At 37.9% G+C, this 21916-nt stretch overlaps 2 protein-coding genes across 2 annotated transcripts; both read left to right on the top strand. All coding sequences in view use genetic code 11, as the record gives it.

The window, feature by feature from the left end:
* Positions 1 to 834: 834 nt before the first annotated feature.
* EGR_08898 (Synaptotagmin-1) lies at positions 835 to 15778 on the top strand (the record flags this gene model as incomplete). Its single annotated transcript, XM_024498147.1, has 8 exons — positions 835 to 1045; positions 4062 to 4240; positions 5262 to 5354; positions 5882 to 6049; positions 11564 to 11737; positions 14604 to 14721; positions 14925 to 15058; positions 15593 to 15778. The coding sequence occupies 8 exons, from the start codon at positions 835 to 837 to the stop codon at positions 15776 to 15778; spliced, it is 1263 nt and encodes a 420-aa protein (XP_024347432.1).
* Positions 15779 to 15860: 82 nt separating this feature from the next.
* EGR_08897 (hypothetical protein) lies at positions 15861 to 21542 on the top strand (the record flags this gene model as incomplete). Its single annotated transcript, XM_024498146.1, has 6 exons — positions 15861 to 16000; positions 16716 to 16774; positions 16815 to 16923; positions 17990 to 18124; positions 20972 to 21050; positions 21432 to 21542. The coding sequence occupies 6 exons, from the start codon at positions 15861 to 15863 to the stop codon at positions 21540 to 21542; spliced, it is 633 nt and encodes a 210-aa protein (XP_024347431.1).
* Between the last annotated feature and the right edge of the window lie 374 nt (positions 21543 to 21916).

Raw genomic sequence — 21916 nt, 5'->3', positions numbered from 1 at the left:
TGGATTTGCCTTCAAATTCGTTATGCGACTAAAATACCATTGCTTATCCTGAACTTCCCGTTCCTCCACTATTCAACCCACATTTCTGATGCACGCGCCACTTTAGTGTCAGAGGCTATGCTTAATTTGTGCTGGTGTGTCGCGTAAATTTAGGTTTTCTTTAGATGAAGTTGAGACAGTTTTAATTAACTTTTCTCTGCTTGGTGCAATAAGTTCTAAATATATGCCAGAAAATCCTTCTTTGGAATTAGCTAGAAGTGGTTAAACTATCGAATGAAATTGCCATTCTTTCAAGACGGAGCATGACCTCACCTCCACTTTGGTTGAGATAGTGAAATATACTGCCTCATGTTTTGTTGTTTTGATTATTTTTCTGCAAGTGATTACATCTTTTTAAATTTAAGACATTTATCTGTAAAAAATGAAATTTATTTGAAAGCGGAGGACAAGACTAGGCTTTTCCCTTCCTTTGTAGGCATGAGGTTTGATAAAAGTGAGATTGCATACAAGTATTTCCTTTTGGAAGAAGTCGTGGATTCATTTAGCTAATCTATATTTTGAAGCCTACTGGAGTTGGCAATTTTTACTCAAAAACAAAACATGTCATTTTGTTTTAGATTGATTTCCTTCCTTATTTTCCAATACATCTCTATTATTATTTGTAGGAAACCATCCGAGTTAAAACTAGAAATGTGTGCTCGTTGTAAATTTTTTTTTTCTAATCCCCGTATTCTTGCATGGTCCAAAACTGTGGAATCAAAAAACCACCTGCACTCCTAGCATGGCGCCACCAAAACCATTCATAGTGAAAGTTGTCCTTTCGTCACCTAGGGAATGGCTCCTCTAATACTTTCTGCGACAAACGAGCTTGTTGGGCATAATGATAACAGCACAACTGAGGCACCGAAAATTCTAGGATCCATTGTTTCCGATGAAGAACGCGAACACCTCAGTTTGCCGGCCTACAGAATTCCCACGACACCCTCAGTTGATCAACATCCATTTTTCGCTGCACTGGGCTCTACTCCAGCACCGCCGTCAAAACGTGAGTAAATCTCATTGGCGCCCTAATCTTCATAAAAAGCTAACAAAATGGTAGTTTATTGGGCCATAAAATAGACAATAAGGGATGTTAACATGTACTGTTACAGGTAACCTTAGTGATGATAGGATACACTTTTATAATAAGAGCAAACTTTTTTCCGCTATCACACAGTGGCGGCTGTAACATTAATAGTGGATAAGGAGCAAGCAATTGCGTTGTGAAAGGCTAAACAACATGCTAATAGTTGAAAAAAGTAGCCTTCGCATGAGCTTTTCAAAGCGCGAAAAAATTGCTTGACGTTGTATTATGCCTTGTTGACACCGGTGTCGAATTGGTAATCTCTGGATCCACTTCTAGTCTTTAAATTGAGTACCACTCTTTGTGCAACAAGAATTTAATTATGCAGTTGAAGTTCCATAAGAAAATTCATCGGCCCTGATCTGATCCAAAAAAATTATTTTAGCAGATATATGTTTCCTGTAATCAAACGAAGGTTATATTTTATGACATGAAATCGAAGCGTGACCACCGCCAACTCATCAATTATAATGAGTCGCGGTATTTAACATGAGCTTAAAAAGTTTGGCTTTTTACCTTTCGTGAGAAGACAAGTCTGGACTCAGAAGCTTCCAGCGTTACTCCTATGGCGAAATTCATTTAATGGTATTTGATTATTAATGTATACCAATTGACTCACAGGATGCTATCATAACCCACAAGCAAAGATTTAACGTTTCTTGTTCTCTTCGGTTAAGATTTTTCCTCTGCCATATTTTTTGTACCTAGGAAACACAATTTTGTTTGGCGCTTTGTCATCAAGTTAATACCAGTTATGTCAATCTATGATTATACGCCAGGTGACTTTCACAAACCTCAAAATATGCTTAATACAACTTGAGCATATTCCAGGGTTTGGAGGGAGTCAAAGCAAAAAAGGCTATCCAGACACGCAAAAAGTCAACTTTTGTTGCATTTGGTCGGTTTCTAGCCAGCTTTGAGGTGACTAAGAAGCTAGTTTTCAGCAACAGACAATTATATATTGCCAAGTTAAGTTTCTGGAGCTTGTGATCTTCTAATTAATAAGAAAAGCCGTAAAGAAAGGTGGCTGAATGCCCTTTTATTTAAGTCCGTTTGGCAGGTTGTCCTTTTTTTAACTACGTCATTGTACGCGATCTCTAAAGCTGTTCAAGTATCATGTCCATTATACGGAATTGGCGCTTTAGGTTACGAGGTTTTGATTCCGCACCCAGTTATCTCTCTCAATTTTAGTTGCGACCGTTCAACTGCGCAGGGTAGAGGTCATTTAAAAGCACTTTTCCTTTATACAATTATGGAATAAGTAAATCTGGAATTATCTTAAGGCTTCTAATTAAGATTAATTAGGGCAACAGTCAATCAAAAGAATTTGAGTGGGATCGAGTTTGACCTTTGCGAGGGGCGAGGACTTAGGTTCAAAATCGGTCCAGCTTTGTCAGTAAACCACAAGAAAAATGAACTGCCATATTCTTTTTGAAAAATTGATGCTTTACTTTTTTACCAATTTTTTTCGTTGAATTTGTTCTTCAAATACTTGGTTTAGAAAAATTGAGATCAACAAATCTAGTATGCATCTAACGTTTATGTGAAATCCCAAATCAGTATTATTGCATTTTAAACAAAATAGTGATAATTTCCTCGCTTAACTTTTACTCAAATCAGTGTTATAGCTCTTTGACTCGCTATAATGGCCTTTTACACTTAAGAGGCTTTAAGCTGGTCCCTTGCCGAGGTTTCAATTTACATACACTCCCACGACCCAAATTTTTTTCTTATGTGATACTAACACAATTGCGACTTAAAAAATCAAAAACATATACGGTCATTCACAAACTAAGAATAGCCTACATTTTCTGATGTATTTCAAGCTTAAACAATCTTTTTCGCCAAAATTCGATGCACTCATTTATCATGGGCAGATAAAAAGCGCACATCACGCACTTGTGACGCTGAGCTTATGTAAAAAAATCGGTGTTTCATATCGCTCCTGAAGTCGGATATGATGTCTTGGAATTCATGACTATGCCCTCAAACTAGCACGTTTATCAAACCAGTACAAGTTTTATATTTTACAGCAAAAAATATTTGCTTAATAAGGTATAGATTCTACTTAACTGTCTGCTTATACGACTCTTTCAACATAAAAGGCGTAGATCTGAAACTCGTAGAGCTCTAATAAATTGAGTTCTGAACATTTAAAAAACAGCGCATTTATTGTGCTCCAACACTATAAATGCGCACTGTCCTAACCAACAAAAATAATGTATCCTCTTCTTTAAAGTGTGTTTACTCCTACTATTTTTTATCGTCTCCACTCGATTCCTCCATTACTGTGCTTAGGCGAACCAGCTTTGTGCATAATGTCATACGTCCGTTGCTGTAATGGCAATTGCGAAAGCCCTTCAAAGTGTCGTGTTTATGCTACACTTCTTACACACCTTTAAATAAGGTTTGTTCTACAGGGAAAAAACGAACTGGGAGTGGTGGCAATGTGCCTTAAGTCATTAATGCACAATAAGCTTGTGCTTTTAGTGAAGAAAAACATTACTAGTCTGTGTGGATGAAGTGATGTTGAGCTAGTTGCCAGAGGGGATAATGATAAAAACCATATTTTCCAGATGATTGCGGCAGCTGAAATAGAAACTTCTCTGTCATTCACCAATCAAGTTGTGATGATTTTGTGTCGGTACAACCGCCTAAAGTAAAAATAATGACTGACTAATGTCTGGGCTAGTGCCTTGCGGTAATTCCTCTCACTTACGTATTATAAATTACAGTTAAGACCAAATTAATGCAGTATCTCTCTCACTTGAAACAACACCTGAAATGATAGGTGTATAAAGTGGGTACCGCTGTTATGTGATAAATCGAGAAATTTCGCCTCGCTCAATAAGTCAAAATAAGTAGCTATAAGATTCTCAAACACTTCCTTTTTTGTAAATTTAAAGCATTATTTTTGTTCCCTTTTTATACCACTAAGACGCGAGCACCTCACAAGCTTTGATGATAGCCCTGGCCGTGTGTTTCGGTCTGGTTTTCTCGTTTTGGATGTGCAAAAAATGCCTTCCGAAACGCAAAAAAAGGACGAAGAAGGGAGTCAATGTTGATGCTGATGACAGCAAGGTTATCAAATTCGTTTCTTCACTGAACAAACAACTGGTAGGTATTCTCGGGTATATATAACCAATTATTAATTAATTAATAATAATAACTATCAATTAATTCAGTTATTATTCACCAAATGGAGATGTTCTGGAGCATAGTTGATTTTAAGATCGGGACGAGAGATCTATTATTTTTTGTAATTACAAAAGATGGAAGTGTCTAAACTTTTGGCTATTCATAAGTAGGACTCTATAATTTGCCAAACCCTATTAATAGACGACTAAAATGGCACCATCCCTTTTTGCCATTCCGTTCTAATAACAGAGTCATCTGTAAAGAAGACCTTTTAAGAATCTGCTGTTTCATAACCTCTAGTGTATTCTCTCCAATTACCTAACTGAAGGTTTTAACACTAGACATGAGAAACATCGGACACTTCGAAAAAGCAGCCAAGTCCGAGTTTTTAGAAATGCATAAGTAGGCACGAGGTTGAAGTTCCACGTAAACTTTAGAAGGCCTATTAAACTGTTTGTATAAAAAGCTAATTCATAGGGGGGCATCCTGGTCCTATTTTGTCTGGTTATTCTCAAAAAGTGGGTCAATAGGTAAGAACTATGTAGGGAATGATAAGTTGGGGATTAAGTGGAGAAAAATCGTCCCTCAAGTGAATAATTTAATCGTAAAATATCTTTACTTCTTCTTCCTTCCGTCTAAGCGATAGACAAAGGTGCACATTGGTTTGCCCGATTTACCGCGTTTCCTTTCCGATGTCATTTGTTGCGGCCATTTTTCAATCCCATTTGATGTGACAACGCTTGGGGTGTTTTTTTGACAGAAAACTGGGGAATTCTGTCTACAGCAAAACAAAGGCTTGCCGAAAATATTCAAGATGAAGTTGAAGAGGATTCATTCGGAATTAACTACTCCAATACACTTGGTCGCTGGCAATAAGATTTTGTTTTACCCTTTCCTCACTAAAATGAAGTCTTGTTCTGAACGTTTTGTAGTGACTAATCGGAAGTAACGATATCATCAGCAGCAAGGAAAGCAAAATTTACTGTTTCTTCTTCTTAAGGAAGACACTCAAGGCCTGACAGAAAATATGGAAGTAAACGAAAAAGCAGCGGATGTAAAGGAAAAGGTCTCTTTAGGCTCGTTGCAGTACTCCGTGGAGTTCGATTTTCAAAAGAATGAGGCAAGACCCTGCCCTAATTCCATTTCGACCTTATTTTATTTAATTTTAAAGATTGTGTTTAAATCATCTATCCTGAAAGTATTTGACCATATTTTGGCGGAATTTTTCCACCCTCGCTCTTGTTCTTGAACGAGACTACTTTAGGTACCCATAAATACTTTTATTCAATAAAAATCTTAAAATCAAAATTTTAATGTGTAGTGCACAGCTCTAAAAACCATATGGTTTTCGCTACCATCTACCATCATGCGAATTACCACTACCGTCCAAGGCAGCTTCCATAAGACACCAAAGTATATTCATTTTTTGTATGAACTTTAAATAAAGTTATTTATTGAGCGTAAGCCATAAATGTTTTTATTAATTGTTTTATGTCTTTGTTACAATACTTGAGAGGATTGCGTTACACTGAAAGGACCTTTCGTACCCTCTAGCTAAAACAAAACAGCATTCTGACACATCTCTCCCCTGTATAAATCTAGCTGTCTCTTTTTGTCTAGCTGACTGTTGGAATTATCCAAGCTCGTGATCTTCCCGCAATGGATATGTGTGGAACTTCGGACCCCTATGTAAAGGTATTTCTTCTTCCAAATAAAAAGAAGAAATTTGAAACGAAGGTGCATCGCAAAACCCTAAATCCCGTTTTCAACGAAACCTTCGTATTTAAGGTAAGTGTTTAATTCAATGGCTTATTCTAAGTTCATTTAGAAGCAAATATCAGATGGCAGTGGGTCTAGTTTGACTGTGGGAAAAATAAAAAAGGCAAATCAGCTATTTATTTGCTAGGTAGTAATGTAAGTAGTCTAAGTTATAACAAAGATGAGGAACTTATCGTACCGAACAACTTATCATTAATAATCACAATTCACGTGACCTCAGGTATTAGCAGGCAAATGCTTGACCCTCGAATAGATAATGCAATTTTGTCTTTAAGCTTCTGCACCCATGCGTTCGACCCCCAAAGGGTTGGGATTTCATTTGTGAAATCATTCCAGTCTTATTTTATCTAGAGAAGCCCCATAAAAGTGTGTGGTGGGTATTGTTACTTCATTGATATTTTCCAAATCCTTGATTAATGCAGTCCCCAGCTATTTTGCATCACTCGTAGTTTCTATGCCTTCATCTTCATCTGACGCTTACTTGAGCACAAAGAAATTTATCTGTTGCTCCAATAATGCGATTTTATCTCTTCCACTATCTGGGATATTCATCGTTTAAAATGTGATCGTGTAAACTGGGACTACTTCTTAGTTATTTATTATGGCTTGATCAGTTGCTTTTCAATTAAGCTGTGATGGACTTTACAAAATGGTATTTTAAGCCGTAAACAACTTTTTCGTCCAAAAAGTGGGACTTGTTTCTCTGTCATGAGGGCTACTAACCTCGGAACCAAATTTAAAACAAAAAAGTAATACACTGTACGTAAAAACTTGGAAAATCTGACAGCTTTACACCCCTTCGCCTAAATCTGTGTAAGGTTGGCAATTATCACAGGTCGAGATGATCGGGTAGAAGAACTTGTTTTAAGGCAGCATAACGCCTTGGGATAGGCTTACAAAAAGCATCTAGACAACATTTCTAATTTATCATTAGAACGGAGCGCCCTGCATAATTTTTCATCTTCTGGGCTTGCAGTAAATATTTACAGGGTTCGTAAATGGTGTGGCCATTGCTGTGGTCAGTTTAGCTCAGCTTGTCTGCCACGGGTATGAAGGAAAAAACCCCCCTTCTTTCTAATTGCTTATTCATATCGATGAAAAGTCACAAAATTGCCTCATATGCAGGTTTGCTAAATTTTTCCTTCCTATCCCTCCATCGGGAATATAGTGGATTTAAATGTAAATTTGTTCTGGACGGCGACAGTTTCAGCGCTTCACACGTTTTAGTTGATGAATTTAGCATGAACATTTCACTTACGATGCTTTGATTTCATTTACTTCATTGCATTTTGTCTGTGAAGCACCTAGTTTGCAAGTCAATTCTTATTTACGAATAAACAATTTTGGTAGCTTACATATGGCTTAAGTAATAAATAGGATTTGGCTCATGGTCGCCTGTAGGGGGGCTTCCAAATTTGGGGAGTTGTGAAATTTGAATAATTATTAACTCCTCCCAATGTTCAACAATAAAATCGCCCAGAAGTGAGTTGGGACGAAAATAAACAAGTTGCCTTGCGGATGTTCTGGCTACAGTAGAGTAGAAGTAGCTACCTATTTGAGGTAAAATTTCATTAATTTATCTCAAAGTTTTGGATGATTAAAGTTGTTCTATTTACAGCTAATTGGTTTGCTTGCTGAGATTTCAACAAAAAAAAATCTTTTTAAACAGTCCAAGCTAAATAATGGCCCTAATTGACAGTTAAGGCACTGAAAGCGGCATCGTCAACTGGGACTTGACTCCGAAATGCCACGCACATGCTCAAAATGGCGAAAATTCATCGTGAAAAGTCTCTTCTGTGCAAATTTTGATATTCCGCATAAAGCCTTGGGAGAATTTGCATTCATGGAAATCTGAAGCCTCGGTAGCCTGTTTTTTTTCTGGTGAACTCTGGGAGTGATTCTCCACGAGGAAAAAGGTTTGAAAATAAATTTCCCAAATTCGTGATGTAGTTTGCATCCTTTTAGATGAAGCAAATTCGCACTTGCCTTGCCAAACTCTTTTTGTTGGCAGGCGCCAGATGTATGTTGGCTATAAAGGATGGACCCCATTTTCATAATGAGGCAATTTAACGCCTTTATGGTCGGTTGGCAACAAGTAATCTGCATGATAAAGAGCACAGTTTTTTAACAACTACAACAAACAAGCAAAAAGTCCGTTTAGATTTCGAAATAGCTTGCTAAAGTGACTTGTTGGTACATTAAGTGGTCTGTGAATACGGGTTTTAGGATGCCTACATTGTAATGCATGGATATGCATCAATCAGCCCATACTCTGTCTTTCATTTGTGACGTTTTTCCTCTTGTGTCAACCACTCGTATGAGTAGAATTTTGGATGGGCCTAGTGTGAGTTGGGTTTCTTTGATCCGCGAACGGAGACGGACATGGATCCAAAGATGCCACAGCATCCTCTCTTTCAGTGTTTACTGAGGGTGCTACATCCGGTAGTTGAAGTTTACTTATTTTTGGTGGTAAATCACCCAAAGATGTGTGCCCAACTGCTAAAAATAGTTTCTTTATCCTCCCAAAAAGAGAAACTATGTAAATTTGTAAATTTGTAAATTTGAAAATTGCGTGTCCAGACCTATTTTTAGCATATTTGAAGTGAATGTTGAAACAATTCACCTGCACTTGCAACAGCTTTTGAAGCAGTGGTGGGAACTAAGAAAATTGGCTAAACTTACATGCTGTTTGAGATGAAGATGGGCAAAATTAACAAGATTCTTTTTGTTTCTTTCATCTGGTTTATCACAGTGCCCTATTTTAGACCGTGCATTGACTTATTTATGAAAAGAGATGGTCCCCTTAGTTAAAAATGTCTGTGCGAATGAACGCATCAATGAGTATTTCAAAATGATCCGCTACTCTATTAATCAACCTGTATATGAGAAGAAACTGTTCACCTACTAAAGGTCAAGCACGTATAACTGGATTCCGCCTACTGGATACAAATCACCAAAACCTGAGGTTGTGAAAGAAAACCCCTTCTTCTTTCTCAAAAATCTAACAATGGTCAATTCCTCAGAGGAAAGGCCTATTCTTGCTGAAAAGAGCCATACCTCGTACGGAGGAAATCAGCCGTATAAAAGTTTTCACTTTTGATAGAATGAGAAGTGGTTACTTTCTCACCCTCAATCACTGAACTTCCCTCATGTTTTCTTCTTTTTTCCGGTACCATATAATCAAACGCGAAATTGGAAAGACAGCTGAGAGGTAAAAGCAAGGCAGACAGCAGGATAGGTACCACTGAAAAGTGCTTTAAAAATGAAATTCTTAAGCTTATTTCTCAATTAGGAAAAATTATGGGATGGATTGGTGATTTTTAGAGGGTAAAGGACTTTACGAAACCTTTTTCTGGTATTTAGCATTTGTTTTGAAACTTTCACAAGCCTGAATAATGACTTTATGCACTTTGTGGGGCAAACTCAACCTACTTTTGCATTATTCTATACACTGACATCAAAACCATCTACTTCTTATGATTAGGTTAAGATTTCAGGTTTTCATTTGATTTCTTTTAAGTCATTTTTAATGACTGATTGCAAAGGATACTTCAGCACATGGGCAGATCAAATGATACCTCTGTTTCTTGGGGTTTTGGAAATTATTTGTGAGGTTTGACCTTATAGCTAACTCCTTTACGCATTGTATTAAATAGAATCATCCACTCTGTTTTTGGCTTCGGAAACTTCGCAACAGACAACCAAAATTGCCGATTTTTTATTGACTCGTCAGTTTGGTTGCCTGACAAATCTAAAACTCCTGCAGTTCTCTGCAATGCTTGTCACTTTGGAGGGCAAATTTTGGGTGAAGCAGCACTTTCCCCATGCCTTTTTTATAGATATAAGAAATGCTACAAGTAAAAGATGCGTGTCCATTGTAGCAACACATCATTCTCTCCCAATTCTTATTTTGAATGAACCAAAGAGTCTGAAATTCATGCAATAATACGACGGCTTTAGAATAGCTAAGCGTGTGGTAGCAACCATGGCAATGAGGAAAACGGTGTAACAGTTTATACAACAGTAAGATAACTGTTTGCAGTTGTTGTTTGTGACCCTTTAATTCAGTAAATAGTGAATATGTATTAGGTCTAAGTGTAGGCGCCTGATAATATAAAATCTGGACTAATTGTGTTAGCCTCTCAGACAAGGAGTGGAGTAGATATTGAAAGTATCATCTTCTAATACGGAGAAGCGAGTGTGTACATTGATGGTAAGGATGGAATTATTGGCACTTGTTTAAATAACCTTTAAAAATTTTGATCAATGTTCCTAGTCAAATGGAGGATAGTGTCTCTTTCTACGCATAAAGTGTGCTTTAAATATGGCAAATTTGTTCTTCACCTAATTTTCTTCCATCTTTTAGCTTCCTCAACCTTCGTTGTTTTTGAAAGCCAAACCACGATTGCAAGAAATAACTCTTAAAGTCTACTTATTTTCTCCTAACTAATTGGGAAAAGATCAAGCTACCACCGGAAAAGACTTCTATGAAAGACTTTTGCGGCATGGTAATGGGTATAATTTCCCTACATAGAGCAAATTTATTTTTGTTTTCATTTATCAACCCAATTCATGACATTTCTAGACTAGTAAAAAATCCAATTTGAACTAATTTCACTTTCATTCTACTTGGTGAGGTGCTTCTATTTTGCTAGAAAAGTCGTTTTAATTTTGGTGAGCCGTAAATTTTTTGCGCACTCGGTAATTTATTATTCCGTGGAGTCAAAAATTAAGGTGTAAAAACTATTATTAAAGCCTTACAAATGTAGGCTAAACAATTTTAAAAACGTATTCTTCCGACACTGTAGAAATCTGATTGCCAGTAAGGTTCTCAACGACACTGTTGTGTTAATTGTGCATTTATTAGAGGTATCCCTGATCGGGAATTGTCTACTAATTACAGTTATATGCAACTGACTATAATTGACGATGATTGCCAGATTGAGTGAAACTAGTTGGCGGAATGAAATTGGCCATCCTTCCTGAAATTCATTATTTCATCTGAAGAAATCGAGACTAATTAGATGATTAATGCACTGAGATTTGTCGAAAGGCGGTCACCTCTGTGAAGTCAGTCTCCTTCATTCCATCAACAGAATGGCGGTTTCCTTTGCGCTATGCTACGGTAGCCGTCTAATCACTTTAAGTGGCTCTGAANCGGCTGGACATTCTGATGTTTTGACACTTTTTCTCTACTTCTAAGGCCACAATGTAATTAGGAATTGACCAAAATAACACACCTTTCTTGTGCCATTGTTTTTTACTCTTGTTACGCATTCCTTTCTCATAAAATTATTTTAATTCAGCCGATTACCATCAAAATTGTATCCTAATTAACCCTTTAACATTGTTTAAGAAATAGTTGTATTTTTTCAAACTTTTAAGCACTCAGGATATGTTTGGACCATTCTCTAGCATAATTTTTTTACTTTTTTTTGCCTACCACTTATGGGGAGTTTTGTGCCAGTCGTGGCGCAAAACCAACACATTTGATCCGTTTTAGAAGTCCGTTTTTATGTTTAGTTGCCCTATGCGGAGATCTCGGGAACTACGCTGGTGCTCTACGTCTACGATTTTGATCGGTTTTCCAAACACGATCAAATTGGCCAACTGAAAATTCCACTGGGTTCCATTGATCTCTGCCAAACTCTTGAAGAATGGCGTCCTATTGAACCAACTGATTCGGAGAATGAAAAGGTATATTTTGAAATGTATACTAGTTACCTCCTCATTGTTTTAGCATCCTAAAATGAAATTAATTGAAATGGAGTTATGATTTTAAATTGGATTGTGTTGAAATTTAGTGCTTTTCAGTTGCGACATTTGCGTAATTTTACCACGGATACCCTTCAAAAGGGAAGCTATTTCACTGAGTTAATGGTGATTGAGCCTGTGAAAAGGCCTTTTTAGTGTATTGGGCTGGTTCACTTCAATCGTTTTTTCTGAAAACCAAATTTGATTGAAAGCAGATTCTATAATTCTCTGGTCTCTCGTTATACGAAATGTAGAAAATGACTCAGGATTCTGTATAGAATTTTATTGCTTCACCAGTCTCTAAGGCGTGCAGACTAAAAGGCAGAGAGACGGGCATTAAAAGGTAACTTTTTTGAAATTGAGTCACGCATCCTTTCCTCTGCCAAAATGCTAGGGCGTTTTTATGAGTTGGCAGTAAATCAAAGCGTCCAGTTCCCTCCTCTCTCCTCTCTCCCGCCTTTCCCCCTCCTCCATTACTCCTACGAATTTTATTCTCTCCTAATGTTGAATGTGATTACAACTAATTCTGCTCTTTTGAGTGCCACTTAAATAAAGTTTCTTAAAATAGCCTTTATATATAATGGAATCCTTTTAGAACACAAATCGGTTTGTTATTCTTTGCATACCGATGAATTGGTACCGAATGATTGTTTGCGATCTACTAAAATCCAATCCACTCCGCAATAATCAGAAAATTCGCGTGCTATGATTCTATTTTTCTTAAGCTCATACCTAAAATAATCTCGTTGAAATATTCTCAAAGGTTATCTAAACCAGTAATATTCCACAATTTTAATGAATGTGTTTTCTGAGAAGCTTTCTTGCAAGATGACACTTATGTTCTCACCACAGTCATGGCAACCCACAATGGCCCAAAAAGTGCTCTAAATATTCCACACTGGAAAGCTTGCAGTCGCGGTCCTTATGCAATCCTCCCAGGATGCTTTTACTAAGGTGATGAATCTGTTGACCTCGGAAGCTGTCTCTCATGGTAGCATACTAAAAAATTAACGGCATATTACTTAAGCCGTTTCTTAATCCTGTTCCATTTTCGTGGCTAAAGTTAGCGGCTTTTAGTTTGAACTTTTAATCAGAAGTCAAGAAGAACTTAAAGCCTTCGCTAAGATAGTTTCGTGTAATAGCTTTAAGTTGAAATTTAAGGACAGAAAAACGGCAACAGATAAAACGTATTGCAAAGGCGAAGACTAGGTTTAGAAGTGACTTCCGGAAAATTATTTACTATTGTTAATAGAATTTTGTGTAACTCTAAATAATAGCCATTTGAAATTTTTACTTTGATAGCACTGCGACACTAATGTATACGATAAATGGAAATGGAATGCATGCTTCTTTTTTCGCATTCTTTAATTCGCCAGCAATTAGGCACTTAAAGGATCATTTAAGGCGGCTAAAAATTTCCAACGATTACGGATTATTCACTTAAAAATACATGGCTAATAAAGTCCTACTATTTGAAGCCTACCTTAGCTACCACTGAATTAAGGATATTAAGACATTTCATATTGCACGGCATACCTCATGAACATATCTTTAATATGTGACATAAATTTCGAATGACTTAAAGCTGTGAATGATGTAATAAGTGTCAAACACCTAAATATTTTATGTTCAAGTAACCAGTTATTAATTATTTAGTGTAAATAGGAGGCCTTTGTGTAGCGCCCTGAGAATTTCTCAAAGTCTAGAGAAGCCATAATACTTGACTAGAACATGTACTGTCGACGTACAGCATGGTTTGGAAGTAAGGACATGGCCTGGCTACCAAACTGCCCAGCGGAGGTTGGATGGCGGGGTCATAAGCCGACCGTTACCAAAACTGAGAGTTGAACAAGCAATCATAGTATTTTATGGGTCCTCTCCTCCTTTGAGTGTCATTCTCAGAGCTCCCCTCGGACAGCCTCCCACGTCAGCGCTAAAAGGAAACCCCCGTCAAACAACCGCATCATTCATCGAATTCTTATGCATCTGATAAGACCGCTGATCGTCGCATCACTAAATTCGCTCAGGAAATCCAGTGGATCTGGAGTTCCGTCCTCTTTGGCTACACTACTCACACATGTTCATCGCTCGTCTTAGGAGTACCGTCCTAAAAGCACTGTCATAAGTAAAGAAAGGTGTCCGAACCAATGCCATGGGAATGAGATTTCGTGTCCATTCCTCCGTGTCACTTTGTTCTTACTTCAGTATAGCTTAGCCGTATCTAGCTGGATTCCATCCAGACGGTACAGAAGTGGAGGAATTATCGTCGGTCTACATAATTGGTATCGTCATATAGATAAGGTCGACAGCTCCTTAACGAACTTTTGCAGATGGCTGGTGGCCACAACTGGTGTCACTTTAGTTGTTAATGGCTTTTCTGTTGGTTGCCAAACGTAGATGTCATTTTCAGCCTTTTAAAGGGGTCGTCACACACGTATTTTTCCCATCACTTTAAGGTTTTTAACGCATTAGCATTAATCTGTGTAGTTGTTCTTGGAAATGGGTTTGCTTTCTGCTATTATCAATATTTCGCCCCAAGAACCTCCCAAAGCCAAGAGGAGACATCGAGTTCAGTCAAAATATACATTGTCGACGTACTTTAGAGCCTGGGGCTACTGACATGACCCGGAGGCCATGCCGACTGGTAAATGTGAAAAGGTGGAGCCCTAGGTGACCCATCACCGAAACCGAGGGTTCAAACAAACGATCGCGCCTAATGTGGAACAAATAAATTTGCTTTCTTCATTACTGTTAATACCCCATTTCAAAAATAACTTAAAGTTTCATCCTTTTTTCAAAAAATTAACAGGAAAATCGACTCGGTGACATTTGTTTTTCGCTTCGCTATGTTCCCACCTCAGGAAAATTGACAGTTAATATCTTGGAAGCCAAAAATCTAAAAAAGATGGATGTAGGTGGCCTCTCAGGTATGTTCTTCGGTACTTTGACAACGGTAATTTGTACTAAAACAGGCATTGGAATGATCACAGGGAAACACTACAAATGTGTTCATTACCTATTTGACTTTTAGTTTAAGCACCAAGTTTTTAGTCACTTTAAGAAATGATTAACTTAAATGCTTTGTGTGACTATGTAAATAGCTTCTTACAATACAATTTTATGTTGCCAGATCCCTACGTAAAGCTCTCCTTGATGCTTCAAGGCAGACGAATAAAGAAGAAGAAGACAACAATTAAAAAGTGTACCCTCAACCCCTACTACAATGAGTCCTTCTCATTCGACGTTCCTTTTGATCTTATTCAGGTGAGGCACTTTCACTTCTCTACTTTCCTTTTAATATGCTGTGAATGGAGATACAATCTACCCCACCGTAAAAAGTTCGTCTCATAGCTGCAAACTCAAAATTCATTATTTTATTTCAGAATCATTATTTAAATTCATGTTGAGGTATGATTATACCGAATCAGGGAACCGGTAATTTTGGAATCCCTTTCCATAAACACATAATTTTTGTAGCTATAGAAACAGGGAATTTTGCGTATGTTAACTTTTAGTTCTTTGCTTTAATAATATGTTTAAATTTATTTTGTACGTATGTCATTGATAGGAATTAATAAATCGTTCAAGAAAACCGGTGAATTTTGGCACCACTTTGACTTCCGTTGTCTGTTATCGAAACTCGGTATTAATATTTCTAAATTAACTCAAATTCTTGCATAAGACTGCTTCTTACTGCTTTCTTCAAAACCTTCTTTTTTCTCATGTAAATACATCAGATAAATTAGTATTTTGATAAAAGGAAGTGAGTAGATTTTTTACTTGAATGTAATTTTGTAGAAAGTAAATCTGATCGTAACCGTTGTGGATTATGACCGAGTGGGCTCCTCCGATCCCATCGGTCGAATAGTTCTCGGCTGCAGCTCAACCGGTGCCGCGCTGCGTCATTGGTCCGATATGCTAGCCAATCCGCGCCGACCGATTGCACAATGGCATACTCTTCAGGAGATTCAAGAGCACAACTGAGAAACAGATTGTAAAACTAAGAAATCTAAAAGCAACCAATTCACGAGCACATTCCTCTCGATGCTTTCTTTCATGCTTGTAGATGATACTTTTGTTAGGTTTTTTCTTTATCAATAATGTTGTCTGCATGCCAAATCTGAAAATTAATCTCTGTTCTTATAAATTAACACAGTTGGGAAAACTCAGTCGCATAATGGAGTATTTGAGGCAAAAAGTTCTTGTGTAAGTTGTCACTTTACAGTGGCATGGAGTGATGGACAGATGGATGGACGATTAGATGGACGGATAGGCGATTCCAATTTTCTATGAATTAAGGTCTTTTGCTTCTTTTTTTCTTAAACTCGGCTCAGATTTTCTGCACAGCTGATGTAGTCTTCTGGACTACGTTTGTAGACCTTGGTCAAACTTACTTCTTTACATTCCCATTGGTACCTTAATTTGTTTTGAAATGTAGCTCCTGGTTCTGCAATGGGACGAAGTACAAAGAATGTCGCTAATTTAAAGACCCAAAATCATCTACTGCATAGGAAATTTACGATTTTGACAAAAACATTCGACAATTTTTTGAAAGGGAAAATCAAAATTATCTTAGCCATGTACGCTTACCGGAAACCCTTCTCCCAAAGAAATCTTTTATAGGTCAAAGGAACATTTACGTATACATGGAGACATCGTTTGCAGAAATTAAGAAGAATTATGTCCATCGGATAGGCGCGCAATTAAGTCATAAGTTGTGCAGTCATCCGTTTACCTGTGTACATGCATTATGCTCCACTGCACATTCTTTTAAGTCTACATCGACATACCTTCTTTAGACAAATGGCAAGGTTTTGCAAAGCTTCACGCTCTGACAATTTTATAGCAACATTTTTTAAGAGAAAGCCACTTCTAATCGCCTGATTAAGGTTTTGAAGTATTCAATTTGAGGTACAACTAGAAGGCATTCTTTTTATTACCTGAATTCTATGAGTTTTTGTGGTAATTTAAAGGCTGCAGGTGAGGTGCGTAGCAGTTTATTTTTATGAAGTTTACTTAGAGTCTGACTCTGGTATATGTGTAGTGCGATGGGCCAAATTTAGGCAACTACAAATAAAGAAACTGGCATATCCTCCTGATATTGACCTCTCTTCACATAAAAGCATCAGGTGATCAAAAAGACCTTGCAATGGCACATTTGGTCACCTGTTGATTTGTAGAAGGCTTGGGTTGGGTCCTTTGCATAAGACTCAAATATGCACCACTCTTAGAGGTCGTTTTGTTGTACCTTAGATTAACTTTCTCTTATGCTGTACCCTCATGCTAGCAAATGATGTGATTTTAAATCGCCTGTCTAATAAATTATACTTAATTCGGTTTTAATGGTGCAGAAGCTAAGTTCTCGTTAAACTTGATGGCTAGCATTTTAAAAAGGCAGGGATCTGTAGTAGCAGACCGCACCAGTCACTAACTGCCTATGTTCGACAGATTTCGACTGTAAAGGATTACTTTAGGATTAAGATATCACGTTAGGGGGAGAAAACTGCCAATTTTTCTGCTAAAGAATTGGGTGCCGCCATTCTTTAAAGCAACTCAAGATTAACGTAGTAAAGTCAACTCCTGATAGCGTTTAACAGAAATGGTGTAACAACTCCTTTACATCCACATCAATAGTCAAGTTTAGGATGGGTGTCAAACAAGTTCGTGGAGAAAAAATGCATTAACATGTGAAAATAAGCTAAATCTATTGCCGTTTCATCTCTAGAACTTGCTCTTTTTAACTGTTCGCTGACTCACTGGCTGACAGATTGACCGAGCAAAGAGAACAATTACCTCACTATCTGTCTCCAAACTATCTCTTAGTTCAATGTACTAATTCACACATTGCTTCATCCCACAGAACTCTGCTTGTTTCCACATATATGCATGTATTTGTGTGTGGACTGCAGACAGAATGTTTCCCTTCAAGCTGTTAAACAGCTGAATGTTGAGCGATTCCAGCTGAGATTTATCTACTCAATACCAGTTGATGTCACACATCGTGCAAGACAAACTTCTTCTACGACTTCGGGTTTCTCTTCCTTGACCGCTGATTGAGAAAAAAATCTGGGATTTGCCTATCAATCCGAGAATTGTCCACTTCTAACAAGACAAAATGGTCCTCTCGCAGCAAAAATCACTCGTGAGGAAACTGACGCTTTAGCCTCACTCTCAACTTTTGTATTCCCTTGATAGACCTCTAGTTGATCTTGGCCTTTTCTTGGCACTGGACAAACATGCAGCTCCGAATAGGCAGTTGAGAAATAGCCTTGAGATAATATTGGATGTGACTAAAATTAGATTCGTTCCTTTTGGAGAGTGGTGTGAAAAGTGGGATTTGCAATCTTACAGCCAATGCGAAAAGTATCATCGGCTTCAGTGTTGATTGTCCTGAGATGTTCTGGATGGCCTAGACTCCACGCTATGTCTATAGCCCCTAGTCCCACTGCACATCAACCATACATATTCTGCCTACATATTATGCCTTCATGCGTCCTTAGGGAAGTCTCATAGCGTTGCACTGTTTTCATAAAAAACAACTTGATTCTTTTTAATCGGTGGTTTGAAGTCTCAGATAACTAAGCCTCCTTTATGAATCCGGTAATGTTGGCATTCCATTTCTCTGAAGGCTTGTAAATCTCTAAAACCCTACTCCCAGGCACAAGCTAGAAGTCTTTGTAAACGATTTTATGGATCACTGCTTCTTTTACATATACATGTTTGTTAATGTGACTACTTTGTCCGTAAAAAACTAATAGTCTGTTAATCATTGAATCTGCCTGAATGATGCCTAATGTAGAATCGGTAATCTTTATGTATTAAGTCAAAGTACTTAATTAGGCTCTTCCTCCCTCATCCCAAGACTCCAATGAGTACAAAGTGGGCATAACACCCGGACGGAACATATACTGCCGACGAACAGAAGGTTTTGGTGTCCGTTGGCACGGTGCAGGGGCCAGGTCGCCAGGCTAGGGTACAAAGACAAAGCCCCTAACTGGCTCGTTACCGAAACAGTTGGTTAAACATAAAATTAGCGTATGAAGGCTCAAAAGGTTTGTACTACGGATTTGCAGTTTAGAATTAAGCGCATTTTGTTGTTCACTGGGGAAGAAGTGTTTACTTCACTAGAAAAATTCCCGTATTTTCAAAAAAATCATTTTTTAAATACTATCTCCTGTTGATTGCGATCGACAATTACTTCATACATACCTAGTGGTCCAATTATAACCTGTACTTTACGTACTCCTCCGACCACCTTTTGCCAACATTGCTTTAGATCATCATGCCATTAATGCACTAAATTTTAAAATTTGATCCAACACCTCAACCAAAGCAATTTTTGGATGGAAAGGGCGGTTCCTGTGGTGAGCCCACACTTCATACGTTTAAATTGCAAGCAATTACCCCACAAGTATGTGTTGCTTTTCTCCTACAAGTCAGCTCTATGCTTGGTGGGGCTAAATTTGTAGCTCTAAAAAGACTTGTGTGTCATTTGATGCTTCGTGAAATGTAAATCTAGCGCTCCTCACAGTGCATGACATGGATGGCCCTCACGGCTAGAACAAATAGGCTATTAATGTCAAACGAAATAGCTGTGCTAAACATTAATAGAATATAAATGTCTAAAAACGATATCGTTAGCATTTATGGGGTCATTTCAACCTTGACACAGTTAACCTGATTTTAATATGATTAAGTGGGAGCTAAAGTGACAAATTCATCCATTAAAAGAGATTTCACTTTCGCACGCAAAACAAACAAATGCGATTAAGCGACGCTGCCTTTTGGTCTTTCGGCGGCTTGCTTTTGCATGCCTTTTTCCCAAAACTTCTGGAGTGCCGCGCTAGTTTTCTCCCCTCCCGATTGGCCAAACTCAAGGAAAGATGTGCTTTAAGAGTGCCAGTAAGAGTGCCAACCAGACATCATAAATCCTCCAGACTAAAACTATTCTGAATCTTCAGTTTTTTTTATTAACCAGTTAGTTAGCATGTACGCACATGCCGTATTTCTCTGCTTGCTCAAACAAGCCAGTAAATAAAGTTACTGTCGGAGCCTTTCTATGAACCGCAGGCTGTACTAGGATAGTAAAGCCCACTGCTGCAACTTTTAGTCAGCATTTGATTACTGAAGAGGATAAAATGTGTACCAAAAAGGATCACTACAAAAGGCAAATGCAGTTTTTACATCCTCGGTTTTGTCATTTGATGATGGACCTATCATTTAGGTCACTGTAGTGTGTACACAGTAAGGTGAGCAATGTGGGCCCGAGGGAGAAGTTGCTAAAATTCGGTGTTCACCAAATTTTAGCAATCGCAAAATCTCGTGAATGACTATCCTGTGTCACCGTTTTTAAATGGAAATTTGACTTTTGTGCAATATTGTCACAGGGAGTTCCACATTCCTGCTGAATTTTTGCGGCATTGAATAACCGCAGTTCTGTAGGCTGGGAACTGAATCACGACATCTGCCGTCAATGCTGACGTACAAACGTCCGACTAGCCATCTTCAAAATATTGCGTAGTGTAACACGCTGTGTGTTGAGTCCCTGTTGTAACTCGTGGAGCGCATGGTTCAGCGTCAGTAATTTATTCTCCCTAGCCTCGAGACAAGATAAATGTGAAACACGAAAGTATATGAAAAAAATTCAAGTGGAAAACCGTTTTAACTTTACTTGCGTATCTGTCATGATTGTAACCACGCAAAAGCTACATAAGCAAATGCCAGATACACCACCGAATCAGCTGCTATTCATACTGTTGACAGCAGTAACACCAGCGATGTCAAAAAGAATGATCATCTAGTAATCCGCAAGTCAAAGTATGTGAATATCCTCAAGCAACAGACGCAATAGTGTTAGCAAAAATCTCAGAAAAATTAGAAGTGGAAAAGGAGCGCGAAACAGCATAAAATTACTGTTAATAATTTACATACACAATTTTGTTGAAGTCTCTTCCTGGTTAATAGCACAATGTTTAACTTGAAGTTGCCTAAAGTATTACAAATACTGCTTCACAAATGAGGCCCTTTGGACTTTCCTAGCATCCCGCAGCCATTCTATATATCAGCAATACATATTCGGTCCCAGTATTATGACTTCTTTTGACTTCAGAAAGAATCCGAGGTGGTGGCGGAAAGCAAACTGGATTCTAAAGTGCAATTTCCCTAATTTCTATTAAGGAATAACAAACGTGATGGTGGAATAGCATTTGCTGCGGAGAGGAGAATTTGTGATGCACCCCTAACAAAAGGGTTGAAAGTAAGGTCTACCTTCGGTAGCCACTTCAGTTCCGTGCTTTACAGGAATGCTATCAACAACTGAATAGGTACTAGCCGTAAATCACTGAAAATGTTCGTTGCGGATCTGTCTACCACCGCTTGTTTTTCCACTCAATCACCCACTGCCAACGGTGCCTTCTATCTTGATTACTGGTGTTTGGACTGGACTAATCCAGACATTGTGAGAAGTAACAGAATATATAGGCTACACACACTGTAGCGTAGGTAAGGCCAGGACACCTTCTCTGTTTGATTCTATAAACTCTTTTCATTTTAGGGTTGCATATTTTAATTATTAAATCGAGGTACATTTGTTTACTCCAATTTTTTTCCAGTTTTTGGGATTTTATTCTAAATATAGTTCCTTTTTTTTCTGTTTTATAATTCAGAATGTCTTTTAGAAACATGGAGTTGTTTAAACTCTGTGAAATGGATTCTCAAATTCAGTGATCTTCTTATTTTAATTTGGTAGGGCTACTTTTTAATTATGACTGTTATTTTGACTGTAATTATACATAAATCTTGATCTTGACTATTTTTAGTTACACTAAGGCGTTTCAACGCCGATATGCGGAGCAATTACTCTTTACTTCTTTGCCCTTGAGTTGTTTATCTGTTGAGCTTTGACGGTTATGCTAGCAAAGACCGTTACCAAGTTTCTTTTCTTGAAAAAATTGTTGGCTTATCTTATTTCCCCCTCCATCTCCGCACAGAGCTACGTGGTTTTACTAGGTCTGCGTCTATGAATTTGAAATGTAGCAATTGTGTATGCTGGTTTTATAGCGGGCGCAGCGACAGCGGACGGAATAACTTAAGGCATTTGGGTCGGGCAGGCAGACAGGAGGA

The sequence above is a fragment of the Echinococcus granulosus genome, assembly GCF_000524195.1.
Source record: "Echinococcus granulosus chromosome Unknown EG_S00123, whole genome shotgun sequence".
Taxonomy (NCBI): Eukaryota; Metazoa; Platyhelminthes; class Cestoda; order Cyclophyllidea; family Taeniidae; genus Echinococcus; species Echinococcus granulosus.
This window is presented reverse-complemented; position numbering and strand designations above follow the sequence as displayed.